Source organism: Rhinolophus hipposideros (genome assembly GCF_964194185.1).
Source record: "Rhinolophus hipposideros genome assembly, chromosome: 7".
In the NCBI taxonomy this organism is placed as follows: Eukaryota; Metazoa; Chordata; class Mammalia; order Chiroptera; family Rhinolophidae; genus Rhinolophus; species Rhinolophus hipposideros.
In genome coordinates, this window is record NC_138053.1 from 66,141,027 (window position 1) to 66,160,430 (window position 19,404).

Genomic DNA, 19,404 nt, shown 5'->3' on the forward strand with positions numbered 1-19,404 from the left:
TTTTAAATAAATAAATAAATAAAATAAAAAGTAAAAAAAATAAAGTTATTTTCCGAAAGTAAAGTCTCACAAAATTTTACCTTCCGTGCACTCTTTCTCAGGAAAAAACTGCTACATGTGCTCCACCATAAAGAAGTGGTAAAGCAAGAAATTCCCAGAGTGACGGTAAGGGAAATCCTAGGAGACAGCTGTTCAACAGGCCTAAAGAGGCAACAGGCAACCAGCCCAGATTATAGCACATAGACAAATGACCCCAGGAGGCTTTTTTTCCAACAGAAAAGTAAAATGGAAAAGATCATTCTATTTGTTGTATAGAGAGGAATTTTACCATTCTTTTGGAGAATTTGGGGAAGAATTAGTTCACTAGAAAATTAGGCAATCATAAAGGAAAAAGTCAATGATTACTTCCCAAAAATCAGGTCAACAAAAGTATTTTTTATATAAGAAAGAATATGTAATAATACAGTCCATGGATTATCTATGAATAATACATAATAATCATAAAAATTAAAACATTTAATATTGATATTACAAAATCAAAATTATAATTATGATTAGGGAAAATAGAAGATGGGAAAATATGAGTGGTGGTGGTGATTAAAGCCTTACAGTAGAAAAATCAATGGATTATGTCTAAAATTTAAAAATGAAAGACAAGAAATATAAGCATATTACTTAAAAATAAGCAGGATTATAAATTTAAAATATGCTAAATAGTTAGAAGAGTTAGAATTAGTTGCCTCTCAGAAACAGGATTCAGGATGGGAGTTATGAAGCAAGAGAATCCTGGTTTTTATTAGCCTTGTAATGCAATTTAACTTTTAACAATTAGTATACATTTAAGACAGCAATTAAGATTATAGTTTTAAAATGAAAAACTGTTAAATGCTTTGAAACTGACTTCAAAGAGACTGTAGACACTGATTTTCAAGAATTATAGGGTGATTTGACAGCAGCATTGTGTTCATCTGAAACCAGAAAAAATAATTTTCTAACCACATATGCTTTAAATAGTTTCATTTACTTTCCATTAGGAACAGACTGTGTTTTACCACTCACTCATTGAAACTTAATGCCTCCAAATATACTGGAATTTCTCTCCTTATTTTTACGTTTTTGTCTTTGTCCCACCTTTTTTGGTTTTGCTTTTGAACACTTTATTGAAGTATAATATATATACACAAGGTCAGACAATTAAGGTCGCAAACTTTCCACCGTGCGTGTATGTGTGTGTGTGCTTACACACACACATGCACAACTCAAGAGTATACAGCTTGGTTAATTTTTACAAACTCAAAACAGCACGTATCCAACACCCAGATCAAAAACATAAATTACTAGCACCCCAGAAGTCCTTTGCGTTCTCCCTACCAGACATCACCTCCCTGCAAAGATAACCGCTGATCTAACTTCTTACTCCAAAGGTTAGTTTTGCCTGTTTTTGTAACTTAATATGAATGGAATATAGAGCATGTGTTCTTTTATGTCTGGCTTCTTTCAACGTTATATTGTGATAATGATCCATATTGTTGTATGTTATTTGTAGTTAATTCATTCCCATTGGTATTTCATTGTGTAACTATACCACAATTTGTTTAGCTTTTACTGTTAAGGGACGTTTGAGTAGTCTCCAATTTTCTACTGACGTGTTTATTACAGCACTCTTCATTCTTTTTTTTTTTTTTTTAAGATTTTATTGGGGAAGGGGAACAGGACTTTATTGGGGAACAGTGTGTATTCCCAGGACTTTTTCCAAGTCAAGTTGTTGTCCTTTCAATCTTTGTTGTGGAGGGCGCAGCTCTGCTCCAGGTCCAGTTGCCGTTGCTAGTTGCAGGGGGCACAGCCCACCATCCCTTGCAGGAGTCGAACCAGCAAACTTGTGGTTGGAGGACGTGCTCCAACCACCTGAGCCATCCAGGAGCTCAGCGGCAGCTCAGCTCAAGCACTCTTCATTCTTGTACATATCTTTTAGTGAACATATGGCTGCTTTCTCTTGTATGTAAACCTTCAAGTGGCATTGCTTGGTCAAAGGATATGCATATGTATATATTCTGCTTAGTAGATATTGCCATACAGCTTTCCAAAATGGTTGTACCAATTTACGTTCCCACCATCAGTGTTTGAGTGTTCTAGTTGCCCACATCTTCAACACTTGTATTTTCTATTTTTTCCATCTAGCCTTTCTGGTGGGTATGTGGTTTTAATTTGCATTTCCATGATGGCTAATGAAGTTACCACCTTTTTATATGTTCATTGGCAGTTAAGATCACCTCCTTTGTCAAGTGCCTTTTCATGCCTTTTGCCCATTTTTGTCAATTTGTTTATTTACAAGCATACTTTATTCACTCTAGATATATATCCTTTGTCATATTAATGTGTTACAAGTATCTCCTCCCCCTCTGCTTGCTTCCTTTTTTAATATGTCTTCTCAAAGAAATACAGTAGGCATCTTGAAAATGATCAGAAGTTTGGGGCTTCTTTAAAACCAAAACTTCTTTAAATTCCTTTGCTAAGGAATCTGTCTTTTTTGATTCACTATGTAGTGATCATTGTGGAAATGCCTGGGTTCTTTAAAAAGGCATATTTTTCATAAAAAAATTTTTCTTACATGTATATTCATAGCAGCATTATTTATTCATAATAGCCAAAAAGTGGAAACAACCCAAATGTCCATCACTAATTAATGGAATAAATGTGGTATATCCATATAGTGGAATATTATTTGGCAATAGAAAGGAATAAAATACTGTGGTGATGGTTGCACAACTCTGTGAATATACTAAAAAAACACTATACGCTTTAAATGGGTGAGATGTATGTGAATTATATCTCCTAAAGCTGTTAAAAAGAATCTCAGGTTTTTAAGGAATTTGCTCAAAAGACAGTTTTTGTTTGTTAATTGGAAAAAACTGGATATTTACTCACTCTAATTTGAAAAGTTAGAAACGAGAATAGTATCACCTGCCTTAGAAAATGACCCACTAACAAGTTGCTTCATGAGGCATCTTACAGTGATAGATGTTGATTGTCCTAAGACACAGGAAAGATCAGCTAAATTGATGAGCTTATTGAAAACGAATAGATCTTAGCAGAAAGAAAAATCGTTCTGAAGAACAGTTTAAGGTAGAATTTGACCACTTCCCTGGCTGAGAGCTCTTTATTCCGAAAATAAATAAATGCCTCTGATTATATGCCATAATTGTCAAAAAAGACATGGCTCAGTGCCCTCCAGGAATTTATAGTGGAACACTAAGATCAATTTGTGAATTGATGACGATAGTACAAAGATACGCACAAGAGCCATAGCACTATAGAAGAATTGCGTGTAAGAATTAGGAATCCGAGAGAGGTGCTAAATAGAGAATGTTTTAAGGGCCAAAAGGAGTTCTTTAAATGAAAATTCAAGGAAGGGATGGATGCCCATCAGGGGAACAACATGCTTGAGCAACCCTGAAGGCCTGAGATAACATGACCCCTTTAGGAAATTTCAAGAATTTGGATGGCTGGAGTGAAAGAATACTTGCTGGGGAAGTGATAGGAGATAAGGATAAAGAGGCAAATGCCAGATCATGAAGACCTTTCTTAAGCTAAAAATAACTCTGGCTGTGAGACTTTCCTTTCCCCTTATTTGGAGTTGGCTGAACTAGGAGAGAGGCTTCTACCATGTTTCCCTGAAAATAAGACCTAGCCAGACAATCAGCTCTAATGCGTCTTTTGGAACAAAAATTAATATAAGACCCGGTCTTCTTTTACTGTAAGACTGAGTATAATATAATATAATATAATATAATATAATATAATATAATATAATATAATATAATATCAGGTCTTATATTAATTTTTGCTCCAAAAGACGCATTAGAGCTGATTGTCCGGCTAGGTCTTATTTTCAGGGAAACACTGTATGTCTCCAAGAGGTCAATAGATTTCCATTTCCCTGATGATTAGTGATGTTGAGCACCTTTACATGTGTCTGTTGCCTATTGGATGTCTTCAGAAACATATCTACTGTGTTTCCCCAAAATAAGACCGGGTCTTATATTAATTTTTGCTCCAAAAGACTCATTAGGGCTTATGTAGAGGGGTATCATCCTGAAAAATCATGTTAGGGCTTATTTTCCGGTTAGGTCTTATTTTGGAGGAAACATGGTATTTAGTTCCACTGCCCATTTTTTAAACAGCGTATTTACATTTTTGCTACTGAGTTGTATGAATTATTTATATATTTTAGATATTAACCCCTTATCAGATACATGATTTGTGGACATTTTCTCCCATTCTGTAGGTTGCCTTTTCAATTTATTAATGGTTTCCTTGGCTGTGCAGAAGCCTTGTAATTTGATGTAGTCCCACTTACTTATTTTTGCTTTTGTTACCTTTGCTTTTGGTGTCAATTCAAAAAAATCGCTGCCAAGACTGATGTCAAAGAGCTTACCTTTTATGTTTTTTTCTAGGATTTTTATTGTTTCAGGTTTTACTTCAAGTCTTTAATTCACTGTGAGTTGACTTTTGTGTATGGTATGAGGTAATGGTGCAGTTTCACCCTTTTGTATGTGGCTGTCCAGGTTTTCCCGGCACCATCTATTGAAGAGGTTATCCTTTCCCCATTATAATTCTTGGCTCTTTTGTCATAACTTAACTGACCATATGTTTCTGGGTAACTCTATTCTGTTCCATTGATATATGTGTCTGTTTTGTTGTTGTTGTTGTTATTGTTGTTTGGTTGGTTTTTTTGTTTTTTGGGTTTTTTGCCAGTACCATACTGTTTTGATTACTATAGCTTTGTAATATAGTTTGAAATCAGGAAGTGTGAGTCCTACAGCTTAATTCATCTTTCTCAACATTGCTTTGGCTATTTGTGTTCTTTTTGTGGTTTTATATACATTTTAGGATTGTTTGTTCTATTTCTATGAAAAATGCCATTGGAATTTTGATAGAGATTTCATTGAATCTGTAGATTGCTTTGAGTAGTATGGACATTTTATCAACATTAATTCTTCCAATCCACAATCACAGTATATCTTTCCATTTATTTGTGTCCTCTTTAATTTCTTTCATCATTGTCTTATAGTTTTCAGTGTACAGGTCTTTCACCTTGATGGTTAAATTTATTCCTAAGAATTTTATTCTTTTTGATGCTATTGTATATGAATTTTTTTTAATTTCTCTTTCTGAACAGTTTATTGTTAGTGTATAGAAATAGAATATATTTTTTTGTATATTGTTTTTGTATCCTGCAACATTACTGAATTTGTTATTATCATCCTCAAACAGAGACAGTTTTACTTTTTCCTTTCCTATTTGGATGGCTTTTCTTTTTTCTTTCTTTCTTTCTTTCTTTGTTGTTGTTGTTGTTGTTGTTGTTGTTGTTGTTGTTGTTGTTTTTGCTTGCTTAAGTGCTCTGGCTAGGACTTCCAGTATTCTGCTGGATAAAATTGGTGGACATCCAGTTGTTGGATAAGAGTGAACATCATCTTCTTGTTCCTGATCTTAGAAAAAAAAAACCTTTCAACTTTTCACTGTTGAGTATATTGTTAGCTGTGGGTTTGTCATATGTGACCTTTATTATGTTAATGTGTGTTCCTTCCATACCCAGTTTGTTAAGAGTTTTTATTGTTAAGTGGATGTTGAAATTCATAAAATTCTTTTTTCTGCGTCTATTTAGATGAGCTTTTTATCCTTTATTTTGTTAATGCGGGGGATCACGTTGATTAATTTCCACATGTTGAACCATCCTTGCATACGTGGAATAAATCCCTCTTGTTCATGGTGTGTGATCCTTTTAATGTATTGTTGAATTCAGTTTGCTAATATTTTGTTGAGGATTTTTGTATCTATGTTCATCAGGGATATTGGCCTGTAATTTTCTTTTTTTTGTAATGTCCTTGACTTGATGTGGTATCATAGTAATACTGGCCTCATAAAATGAGTTTGGAAGTGTTCACTCCTCTTCTATTTTTCAGAGTTTGAAAAGGGTTAGTATTAATTCTTCTTTAAATATTTGGTAGAATTCACCAGTGAAGCTCTCTGGTTCTGCCTGGACTTTCCTTTATTAGGAGATTATTATTACTGATTCAATCTCCCTACTAGTAATTGGTCTGTCCAGTTTCCCATTTCTTCATAATTATGTCTTGGTAGGTTATATGTTTCTAGGTATTTATCCATTTCTTCCAGGTTGTCCAATTTGTTGGTATATAATTGTTCACAATAGTCTTTTATGATCCTTTGTATTTCTGTGGTATTAGTTGTGAGGTCTCTTCTGTCATTTATAGTTTTATTTATTTGCATCCTTTCTCTTTTTTTCTTGATTAAGCTAGCTAAAAGTTTGTCAGTTTTGTTTATCCCTTCAAAGAACCAGCTCTTAGTTTCATCAATCTTTTCTATTGTCTTTTTAGTCTTTATTTTATTTAGTTTCATTCCGGTCTTTGTTATTTCCTTCCTGCTACTACTTTAGGCTTGGTTTGCTGTTCTTTGCCTTCTTCCTTGAGGTATAAAGTTGAGTTATTTATTTGAGATTGTTCTTTTTCTTAATATAGGCATTGATTGCTATAAACTTCTCTCTTAGAATTGTTTTTGCCTCCTCCCTTAAGTGTTGCTATGTTGCATTTCTATTTTCATTTGTTTCATGGTATTTATTGATTTCTCCTTTGACTCATTGGTTGTTTAGTAGCATATTGTTTAATTTACATATATTTGTGAATTTTTCAGTTTTTCCCTTGTAATTGATTTCTAGTGTCATACCATTCTGATTGGAAAAGATGCTTGATGTGATTTCAGTCTTATTAAATTTATTAAGACTTGTCTTGTGGCCTAACATATGATCTATCCTGGAGAATGTTTCATGTACACTTGAGAAGAATGTGTATTCTGGTGCTGTTGGATGGAATATTGTATAAATTTCTGTTAAGTAAGTCCACCTGATCTAACATGTCACTTAAGTCCAATGTTTCTTTATTGATTTTCTGTCTGGATGATCTATCTACTGTTGCAAGTGTGGCGTTGAAGTCCCCTACTATTATTGTATTGCTGTCTATTTCTTCCTTAAGATCAGTTAAAGTTTTATATATTTAACTTTTTCTATGTTGGAAGCATACATTTGTACAAATGTAATATCCTCGTAATGAATTGATTCCTTTATCATTGTGTAATGACATTCTTTGTCTCCTGTTACAGTCTTTGGCTTAAAATCTATTTTGTCTGATATAAGTACAGCCCTGCTTTCTTTTGGTTTCCATTTGCTTGAAATATCTTTCCCATCCCTTTACTTTCAGTCTTTGTGTGTTGTTTAAGCTGAAGTAAGTCTCTTGTACGCAGCATCCAGTTGGGTCTTGTTTTTTTATTCATTCAACCACTCTGTATCTTTTGATTGGAGCATTTAGTCTATTTACATTTCAAGTAATTGTTGATAGGTATGGACTTGCTATTGCCATTTTGTTTATTGATTTCTGATTGTTTTGCAATTTCTTTCATGCTTTCTTCCTTTGTGACTTTATGACTTTGAATTCTTACTAAAGAGTTTTTCAGTTGTTTCTCTGCAAAGAATATCTTCAGATAATGTCATATGTAAATAATCATTTTATCATCTTTCCAAAATTGGTACCTCTATTATAATTATATACATATAATGCTGACTGTTGATCTAAAGTGATCAGTATTTTTCTTGTTAAATGACCAATTCTCCCTTCCCCGATTCCTTTCTAAAGGTATTTTTCTGGCAAATTCAAGTATTAGAAAAAGAGGAACTTTAGAGTCAGACAGACCCTGAATTTGAGTCCTGCTCTGTCATATACTAGTTAAGTGACCTCAAACAGGAATAACTGATATAAAGTCCATCACAGAGTAGTCATTTCTTGATTCCATTTCTTTCTCTTTCGAGTACTTTGCTCAAGTATAATGCTAGCTTTGAGGAAATTTGTAAAAACATTTTAACATTATTCTTCCAGAGACATTTGGTTTTTAGTAATCAACTTTTGGCTACTAATATTAATTTTCTAGTTGTCAGTTTTAATGTGTTTTCCCCCTCTTTTTTTCTCCTAGAGATAAGATTTCAGTTTCCACAGCTGACTGGTGTGCTTACCCTTGCTTTCTTTATTCATAATTGTATTATCACTCTCTTAAAGAACAACAAGAACCAAGAAAACAATGTGAGTAATTATCTGAGGAATTGATTTTTGTTACTGGATCTTAATTTTTAAATTTAATCTGTAGAGCAGTGATCAGCAAACTTTTTCTGTAAAGATTCAGATGGTAAATATTTTAGGTCTCGTGTGCCATGTAGTCTTTGTTACAACTACCCAACTCTACTGTTGTGGCATAAAGTAGCCATAGACAATATGTAAATAAATGGTGGTGGCCGTATTTCAAGTAAGCTTTATTTACCAAAATAAACAGTTGGCCAGATTTTACTCATGAACTATAGTTTCCCAACCTCTGCTGTAGAGTAATCACTGAAAAAATAAAGAGGTATAGCTAATAGTCAATAGTGGTGATGAAATCTTTAAAAATACCCAACTGAGCTAAAAGACAGCAAAAAGAAAACAAAGAATAGATGGGACAAGTAGAAAACTAATAGCAACATAGTAGATTTAAGCCCAATAATCTTGATAATTACATTAAATAAAAATGGTCTATACTATAAAAGACATTGTCAAACTGATTTAAAAAAAACAAAACCTAACTATATACTGTATACAAGAAACTAAGTTTAAATACAAATATATACCATAAAGACATTAAACATAAAAAAGGTAGAGTGGCTGTTTTAATATCAAGGTAGACTTCAGAATAAAGAGTATTGCCAAGATAAAGAACATTACATAATGATCTTTAGGGATCAATTCATCAAGAAGACATACTAATCCTAAAAATGTCTGCACCCAGTGACCGAGCTTCCAAATAAATGAAGCAGCAGCTGTCAAAACTGAAAGGAGAAGTAGATAAATCCACAATTACAACTGGAGATTTCATTATACCTCCCTTAATAATTGATAGAACAAATAGAAAATAAGTAACGATATACAAACATGAAAAACATATCAACCTATTTGATCTAATTGACATATATAAAAGTCTTCTCTCAAAGAACAGCAGAATGTACATTCTTTTCAAATGAACATAGAACAGTTACCAAGAGAGACTGTATGCAGGGTCATTGAACAAGTCTCAATAAATTTAAAAGGATTGAAATCATACCAAGTATTTCTTTGACCATAGCAAAGTCAGAAATCAATAACTTTTGGGGGAAAAAAGAAAAAAATTGGGAAATTAACAAGTATGTGGAAATGAGACAATTTACTCCTAAATAACCAGTAGATCAAAGAAGAAATTTCAAGAAAGAAACAGAAAATACTTTGAGATTACAGAAAATGAAGACACAACATAGAAAAATATAGGATGCAGCTGAAGCAGTGCTTAGAGGGAAATTTATAGCTATAAACCCCTACATTAAAAAGGACGAAAGATCTCAAATTAATAACCTAACCTTCTACCTTAAGACACTGGAAAAAGAAGAACAAACTAAATCCAAAGCAAGAAGTTAACCACTTACTTAAGGTCTGTCTGCAGATTTTAAACTCAATTTGATAGCTTCTAACCACGTAACTAAAAATCATGATGAAGATATAATAGAGGTCTATACGATTGTTACTGAAATACAAAGGGAAGAAGAGCTCACCTGGGGATTCTGAGAAGGCTTCAAGTAATGTTTGGCAGCGTCACAAAGAAGGCAAAAATCGGGGGATAGCTCAATGGCTCAGTTGGTTAGAGCGCAAGCTCTGAACTACAGGGTTGCCAGTTCGATTCCCACATGGGCCAGTGAGCTGCGCCCTCCACAACTAGATTGAAGACAATGAGTAAGACAAACTAATTATGAGCACAATAAATAAGACAAACTAATTATGAGCACACTAAAAATATACATGAGTATTTAAGATCGAATATGAGATTTCATTAAAATTGTGTTCTTCACTCCCAGATTCCTAGGTATATAAGGTGTTCTCCTCTGTCATTATAGAGACTTTGGTAGTAAAATTTGGGAAGCACAGCCTCATGGATAGAATGATCCACTGCATGAGAATCCTACGTCACAAAAGGAGTTTTTGGGGTATTTGGTATAAGTTGTCATAAAAGAACAATTGCTTAGGATAGACAGGTTACTTAGTTGGCACCAAGGTATACACTGTTAATGACATACACTATTCCTGTGAAGATGAAATAGATGTTATTCACTTTACACACAGACTGCAAACCGATAGTTGAGTTGCTTCCTTGTCTCCTTGTGGTAAACCCATGTGATATTTTACAAAAATGGAGAATCGAAAAAGGAAATTGGCAAACAAAAGTGAAAGTGAAACAATGAGAGAAAAAGTGATAGCACTGGAAATGAAATTTGAATCAAACATAAATTGACTCATAAAACAAATATCTGATTGTGGAAATGTTGACACTGCTACCGTTTGATATGCTGCCAGAGGAACTTAGGGAAGGTGAAATTATCAACATGAATGAGGAAAGTGATGAAAAGAATGAAGATGTCCCAGAGGAAGTTACACTGAAACTTCCCATTGAAGTTCACATTGAAAGAATTTTCAGAGATAATTCACTACATTGAAAGTACAACGGATGTTGGAAGTTGATGCAAACTTAGAAGAAATGAGTATGACAGTTCATCAAGGCATGGAAAAGGTGCTTGCTCTGTATTATAATTATACCATGAGTGGGGAGAAGCACAGTTCAAACTACTCTTGGTAAGTTTTTACAAAGAAATAAAATACTTTAATTCTCAATGTTTCTGATGTTTTACATTAGTCTACTAAATAAATATTAGGTTTACATTTTTTTTTTTTCATTTTCTTATACCCCTGTAACTGACAATGAGTTTTTAATGTTTTGACAAATATTGATAAAGGTCATGGAACAATCATACTTTTTCCCGTTGATCATTATGATTATGTTGCTCAGTCATTTTTTTAACAATTGATAATCAGTTTATTAAAATAGTTTACATAAGCATCTGCAATGGTGATTTCAACCACTCAATATGGATGGAAGTAATCTGCTTAATCTCTGAAGGACTGTGCAAGGCAGTTTGTCTCTGTGGATCTTCATCTGGAGCCGACTTTGGAAAATCTTAGAGTCTTTGACCCCTCACCACGATGAGTTTTTCTCATAGGGACTCTCAAAGTCTTGGCAGGCCTCCACACTGTTCCTTTCACTTTGGGTAACAAGTTGAGATTCATTTCCTTTGTGTCTCTGATGAAGTCGGCATGCACCTTCAGGGATTTCACGTTGTGGCTGCTTAGGATAATTCTCATTTGGTAAAGGGCTACCTTTGGTTTTATGGGTGTCTTTCTGGAATCTGTAAGCCATAGCCGTGGCACAGCTTCCTGACCGACTTGTTCCTGTATGAGAGCAAACAGCCCTGAGGCAGGAGCAGGGGCATGAGAACCTGAGCTCCTCCACACCTGCAGCCATATCTTACTCAAAGAGGTGTCCAAGCATTTTTCCAGTCTCATACTGCCACGCAAAGAGAGGACTGTCTGTGCTTAAGTTTCCACTCCCTAAAATTCTTAAATAGAAATGCTTTTCTGGCAGACAGAGGGAATCAATCTAACTCACCCATTGAATCAGAAACTGCACGGTGCCCTTTTTGTTTCATTTTGCCTGTCTTTATTTAGCTTTATACCCAGCTTAGTTCTTTAAAAAATGATTTGAGATGCTTTGTATCTTCATTTGTTATTAACTTTTGCTTCATATGAATCTTTGTAGTTTACTTGACTATATACATCAGCAGAAGTTTTATGTAAATGTTTGGGGTAGGTCTATGTGGTCATTTTCTGTCACTTTTGTTAGTAAATGCTCCACTGGATAATATTTTCACTATGAATGGTATGTGGAACCAATTACAAACCATATTGAGAAGTAGAACATGCTCCCAGACCCACTTGTGCCCCATTGTAAAACCAGTCCTCATTCTGAGTTGGCATTCTTCCTGTCATTCGTTCTCTACTAAGCCCTGGCAGCCATTGCTTATTCATGAGGCCAAGCAGGTTACCTTATTAAATATATAGGATTCTTGACACATTACCAGTTCATGTTGTCACTTGTGCCTCCTTTTTAATCTTTTTTGTTTCTTTGAGCCTCATTTTCTAAAAGATAGCTTTTTCTACCATTTTCCATTAAATGGGCTTTTAAGAGGCTGTATGTCCTGGCCTAGTACAGTGATGGCTTGAGTTCAAGCCAGAGAATAGCAAAACCCACATGTGTGCATGCTATTCATAGGTGGCATGTTTCCCAGGACCATGCTAACCCTCAGCTGTTTTTATATTAAAACAGCATTTCTGTTCATTAGAGTATTTGCAGATGAAAACAGATCTGCAACTTTTGCCCTCCTTCTACTGAATGTACATTTGGACTACTATGAAATAGAACTTTTTTGATTTTAGTCTTTTTCTTGCATCTGTATGTGTGCTTTATTGTATCTTTGGTTATTCATAACTTGTTACCTCTCTTTTCATTGTTTTCCTGGTTGTTATTTATTAACTGTGACACAAATCAATTAGAGATGTCAGTTCTCCATCGTAGTAGCTAAGGGCATGCAATGTAAAGCCAGAAGGACTTTGGTTTGAATATTAACTTCACCAGCTACTCACTTTGTAACCACAAACAAGTTTTGTAACCTTGCTGTGTAGTGTACTCATCTATAAAATGAAGAAAATGATTTGCCTACGTTAAATGAGATAATACATGTGATGTGCTCAGCACAGAGCCTAATACCTAGAAGCACTTAATAATTATGGCCAATGTAGTTATTATTTTTTATCTGTATTTACTGAGTTCCTACTATGTGCCAGGTGTTGTTCTGAGTATGGGGATAGAAAGATGAAAAGGGCACAGCCCCTGTCTTCAGGGATCACATAGCCTAGTGGTCTAGACCAACTTAAATAAGAATAATTAAAATGCCAACATGATACAAGAACTATTAACCTTGGCGACTTTGTCAGTTTCAAGGGACATTTTCTTTCCACTTGAGATCCTTCATATTATGAACATGGATTACTTTTATAATAAAAGTTAATGATATTGTCATTATGCTGTATTTGAGATACGTGTACAGTGCTCTAAGAACAGGAAAACTGAACGGGGAAACTCTTATTGAGAAGCCCTTGCGTCTTAGCCTGTTCATCGTCAGATTTTCCACATCTTTGCAGGAAGCCTGAACAAAATAATGTAGTGGTCAGGTGGTATATAGGCTAAAGACTGTCCATAAGATGGTAGCTGTTCCTCTTTATTTATATATATATATATATATATATATATATATATATATATATATATGTATGTATATATATATATGTATGTATGTATGTATATAAATATATATATATATCTCTGACACAGCTGTTTTGGCTCCCAAGATTTTGCATTTTACAGGACTACCTTGTTCTTGAGTGGCATTGAGTAGGTTGAGGGGAGAATGACTTTGAAACATCATCATCAGAAACTACTACTTTTTGATATGAAAATAAGAGTTGCCTTGTTCATTTCTGTTCATCTTATCCAAGACAATGAGGCAACCCACAGGGTAACTAAAGTCTAGTCTCAGATGGGCCCTAGAGCTTCATGAACTAAAAAGGGAAACTTTGAAAACCGCCCCCCTGGAGGCTTGGTCAGCCTCTTCTTTCTCAACCCTAAATAACTACCAGTAAAGGCTCTTTGAGAAGGCAGGAACCAATATGAATAATCCAGGTTCCTGTAGCTCCATAGGCCTATCTGTTGAATTAAGGGTAGGGAATCCCTGGTTTGTTTTCAAGCTGATTGTCATCTTAGACCTGATTTTAGGATATCTCATAGCTTACTTGCTTTTTAAATGAATTTATCAATGCTCAAGTTTATAACTTTTCAGCTATTGCTTTAGCCCATTTAAGGAGGAAAGTTGTCCAAACAATCAGAAATGTTCCCTAATACCAAATGTCCAGTTTTCTATTGTGTTATTAAACTAAAGTAAAATTGTATATAATTTTTTTCTTATCTGTTTTCTTAGCTTTCAAAGTAATTTGTGTTTAAAATGAAAAATGAATAGGCTTATTGCCATAATTTAGTTGTACTGAATTGTTTGGCCATAACTTTAGTGGGGATGGAGACCAGATTTGTGAGCTGTGAGATCTGTTCCATTTGGGTCTGACAGCTGGCTGCATTAAATATCTTGAATCTTTTTACTTTGCATGAGCCTGGGAGGTTAGGAGGGTGGGAACAGCAGTGGAAGAAAAGCAATCCACTTTATTTAATGTTCTGCATTTGTTTACTAATTCCAGTAATAACATTGTGCAGCTGTTTGAACAGCTGCCTTTTAATTTCCTTTTGTTTACTGTTTAGGTTTATTAAGCTTGTCTTTAATACCTGCTTACTCTCTGCTCTTTAACTAGCTTTCCTTCTTTATTTAATATATTTTATTATGTACCAGACTCTTTTGGTCTAGGCGTGCTTTGATGATTTAATTTACCAAAAGAAAAAAAAATTTAATTCTGTGGGTCATACAGAAAGTGAGTTATTCTTGCTTTCTTGTTGTCCTCTAGTTTAATTATTAATATTTTCGTTAAATATTTTATAATTTGGTAAATAAATTACTTTTTGAAATTAAGTCAGAATTTCAATCATTTAAGGAGGAAAACACTATTTATGTTAACTTCCTAAGTTTGCCAATAGGTAGCTTAGTCTACATACTCCAGAATAGTAAAAAAAAAAGTCAGACTAATTGTAAAGTATGTGGATTTTGTTTTAATTACTTTGTGTGAACAAATGGGATACACACACACACACACACACACACACACACACATTGAGCAAAAAAGATAAATCTTGTTAGTATTTATTTGTTAGTCTTCTTATTTAGCCTATTAAGGCAGACTTACTGCAAATTTATTCTGTATTGTGAGACTTGTATTCTCTATTTACAGGTAAGGGATTTGTCCATTGCTTATATGTTGGTGACATTAACTTACCTCTATATTGGAGTCCTGGTTTTTGCTTCATTTCCTTCACCACCATTATCCAAGGATTGTATAGAACAGGTAAGGCACTATGTACCCTCTCTGTGTGATTGTTTTTACAGTTGTATTGGCAGAGCAGGCAGGGTAATACTGTAGCAAAATATAATGGCGACAGGACTGGGTTTGCATACCACCTCTACTTTTTATTCTACATGTGGGAATTTAAGCACCTTCCCCATCCTTTCTGGATGTCAGTTTCCTCTTTCATTAAATAGCAAATACATTCACCATAGATTTTTAGTTGGACTCTCTGAGGAAACCTAGGCTGTCATCTTGCGATACTCCAATAGGTGATTCCTATTACATGCATAGTATTTCTCTTTGTGTGGAAAAATGTCACCAGTAGTAGTCATGAATTTATAAAGCCTCCACAGAGAATACATTCACCTCCCTTATTTTTCAAAGCCCGGATCTAGAAATGTCCTGAATAAACTAGTGCCTCAGTTCAACAGTTCCTAACAGTAAGTCTCCCATTTCACTTTGGTACTACATGGCAGGTAGGAAAACAAAGACAGACTATTTGGCTGTTAAAAAGATAAAGGGAGAGACTGAGAGAAAGAATAAAAGAAACTTTTTTTTTTACTAAAAGGTTGCCATAAGTAATATTTTCTTTGATTTGACCCATCATAAACTTAGGCATAGTGTAGTCTGTAGTTTAATGTGACTGCAGAATTTCTCACAAAAAATAGCATTTCACAGGTGACTTTATTTCTGGTCGTAAAGAAATTTCTATAATAGAATATAGCGGGATATACAATGTGATTTATTACAGATGAATTATAAAGGTTATTTCATCATCATAGTGTTAATGATGTTCCATCTTTGTAAGAGAAATAGGTTTGGTTACTGCTGTTATGATAGCTTGAAACGTTCTTCTATTGATTTCCTTGATTCCAGAACTTCTTTGGCAACTACATGGTTGCTGAAAATTCCCCTGATGTGAATAATCCCATATAAATTCCACTCCCTTAGGAATAGGAATATCTATGGTATTTTTATTTGAAAGGGGAAAAAAAAAACTGAGTGATTAACTATGTTTTTAGATGCCAAACTAAAATGGGAAAAGATTCATGAAAGGAAATAGAAATAAATCCTTTTCTATGCAGTGATAGACTGTATATAATAATGATACTAGATGATAGATATGCTCTCACTTTATTTTGTAATCTTGACTTTGAAAGTGCTACAGTGCTTGAGAGGAGGCAAAGCAAGAGAGCTAGTGAGGATGAAACAGCATTCTATTAAATTAGCCACTTATATTCAAACAAATTTATGTTTAAACCTTATGGAGCAGTGCTTCTCAAATGACTGTGGTGCAGGACAAGGTTTTCTCTGTCATTGTTTTAATGTCAAATCAATTGCAGACTGATCTTTGGTAAAATAGAATAAAAATGTGGCAATGTCAAATTTCTATAAAAGTTTTGAAACACTTACTTTCGATTTCTGTACTTAGCTCACTGAAGAATAATAAACAGTTTGTGGACAGGCACCAGTCCACAAATCACAATCTAAGTGGCACCTGTGTTCGAAATAAGCAAAAGACATTCCATTTTATAAGTGTGTATGTATTGAATTTGATTTTTAACATTACTTCATTATCTTTCTTGGATTAGAATTTTTTAGACAACTTTCCTAGCAGTGACATCCTGTCCTTCATTGCAAGGATCTTCCTGCTGTTCCAGATGATGACTGTATACCCACTCCTAGGCTACTTGGCTCGCGTCCAGCTATTGGGTCATGTCTTCGGTGACATTTATCCTAGGTAAGGGCTCTTCTCTTGACCAGCAAGATGTGCCAAGCAACAAATGACTGTGCAAACAGGTCAGTTTAAAATGTGACTGATCCTTTTGCTGTGAAAGTTTCCCTAATGAAAACGGTTACTAAGGATAGATCATTGGCGTCCTTTTCCCTGAAGAGCTTTAAAAATAGAAGACACTCCCTTGTCCAGAATGATTTAAAGTCAATTCCTTTCAGTGTAGTTATATTAAGTCTGATACCAGTTATAGTTATCTTATGATGTAGTTGCTATTAACCTACACCTTGCCAAGAAGTTAATAGTACACAGAACCTGTGTTAGCAGTATATGGCTAATGAGAAGCAACTTTTATTTTAATTATTAGTTACTGATATTTACCTGTATATTAACATTCATGCATTTTTACATGCTAGTTATTTATAATTGAAGGTGAGATACATAACAAATTTAAATTCTCATTTGCCTGTGCTGCTGTAACTTTTTATCTCATTGGTGATGGAGGAGTTGTGAGTCCAGACTAGTCACTCTCACACAAGAGAAATTTCCATATGCTGCTTCAGGGTTTCCCTGAAACTGCTTTATAGACCCCTGATTAACTCCTACTCTTATATTCAATTTTATTATGGATTCATCCTAATGAAAAGTACCTAGTCCTAACCTATTTTATTGGGAATAAATGATCTTAAACTTTTAAAAGCAAAAGTCAAGAGTTCTAGGTCTCTAGCATTGACCACAGCAGCAGCTACAGTTCCAACATTGCTCATCTAGAAGACTGGATTTCAGTAAATATAAGATGGCTGTTGTGTTTATACTCTGTGCAGTATTTACATTCACCGAAGTAATATGAATACAGTGAAGTCATAGATGTAAAAATTCTGGGTAAATATGTTATTCCTGTTTTCTGTCCTTTGCATAATGTTGGCTGTTAGAATGTTTTTTCTTCTTGGAAAAAGTGTGGAATTTCCCTTGTGTTCATATTACATTTCTTCCCCTACTACCATTAACACCACACTATCATTTATCCCACAGTTATAAGTACTCTACAGACTTTGAAGCATACTTTTTAGTCTTGGGACCCCTTTACATTCTTCAAGTTTATTGAGGACCCCCAGGAATTTTAGTTTATATGGGTTATATCTATTAATAATTAACATATATAAAAATTAAAACCAAGAATTTTAAAAATATGTAATTTATTTAAAAAGCAATAATAAAACCACTACTTGTTAACATAAACATAACATGTTTATGAGAAATAATTATTTCCAAAATAACTTTTGTTTTATATTTTCAAAAGTCTTTAGTGTCTGATTTCCTAGTAGATAATTGGATTCTCCTATCTTTTTTTGCATTCAAACTGTTGTAATATGTTTTCATTTAAATATATGAAAAAAATACACACTCACATAGACACATAGTTGGAAAAAGAAGGAGTACTTTTAATAACCTTTTCAGATATTATGGATATTCTTCTTTGATGCTAAACCTTGACAAGTGGTGGTTTCTTAAAAATTAGTTGAATCTGAAACTCAGTTACATTAAAACCCATTACTCCATCTTACACGTTGGATTTTTTACCCATGCATGATTTTGCAACATCATGTTTGGTCATTTGGAATATATTGGTTTACTGAGTTCCTCAGATCTTCCAAATATTGACACACTTCATTATACAGTTTCAAAACACACATTTGTTAGTGTCACCACCAGTTTCGTTATAAAAGTCTCTAAATACTGGAAAACTGTCAAGCTCAGGGTAGCAGATACAAGTTCTCCAAAATTCTAATTTTTACTTGAAAGGTCAGATTTTAGCATTGGCAACATAGATTACCGGTTGTTTTCCTTGAAATGACAAGTTCGTATCATTCATTTTCAAGAAAATGTCTGTCAGCTACCCAAGTCAAAGGGATCCTAGTTTGTCTGCCTTTCAAGAAAAAAAGTTATTTGGGAAACAGGGCTAGGCTGCCCTCCAGCTCAGTTACACGTACTTTTCCTCAAGACAACCATTGTACTTCAGTATGCCGTAGATGTGCTTTATTATATACTTCCTATTTGAGCACACTGAATATTAAAAAGATGTATATTCCAAGCATGAGATTTAATACAACTAATAATTTTTACTCCTTTATCAAGGACAATTTTTAATATAACTTTTTTTAGGGGTGTTTTATAGTAAAGAATACAGTCTGTAGAATAGAGACAGTTGCTACCGCCCTTGTCCATGCTAAGGGGCCAGCAGTTTTGCCCACCATTGCTTTTGTAAAGCAAATAATGTCTTGTATGATTATAAAAATAATTTTTACCTCAGGGACTTCCTGAAAGGGTATTGGGAACTTCCCTGGGGTTCGTGGTTACACTTTGAGAACCACTACTTTGGAAAGTACACAAAGTTGTTTCCTTTTACTATACAGAAATAACAAAGGCTTAGCCAATGTTTCAAAGCTCTGAAGCAATTTTAAGGTTGGAGTTTCTGGACAAATAGTAAGATCTGGAAGTCTGAATATCTTTCTTCAGGGTGTATGATTAACCACTTATTTGTGTAAATTATTTTTCTTATTTTTAATTCTCTTTGTAATTTTTATCTGGGATTAATTAACCTTT

At 34.1% G+C, this 19,404-nt stretch overlaps 1 protein-coding gene across 2 annotated transcripts in view; it reads left to right on the forward strand.

The window, feature by feature from the left end:
* SLC38A9 (solute carrier family 38 member 9) overlaps positions 1–19,404 on the forward strand; it is a 65,523-nt gene that overhangs the window by 42,322 nt on the left and 3,797 nt on the right. For both annotated transcript variants that reach the window (XM_081054012.1, XM_081054011.1), the window contains exons 11-13: positions 8,038–8,144; positions 14,955–15,068; positions 16,661–16,809. In XM_081054012.1, coding sequence (XP_080910138.1) covers positions 8,038–8,144; positions 14,955–15,068; positions 16,661–16,809 — 370 coding nt within the window. The remainder of the gene's footprint in view (positions 1–8,037; positions 8,145–14,954; positions 15,069–16,660; positions 16,810–19,404) is intronic.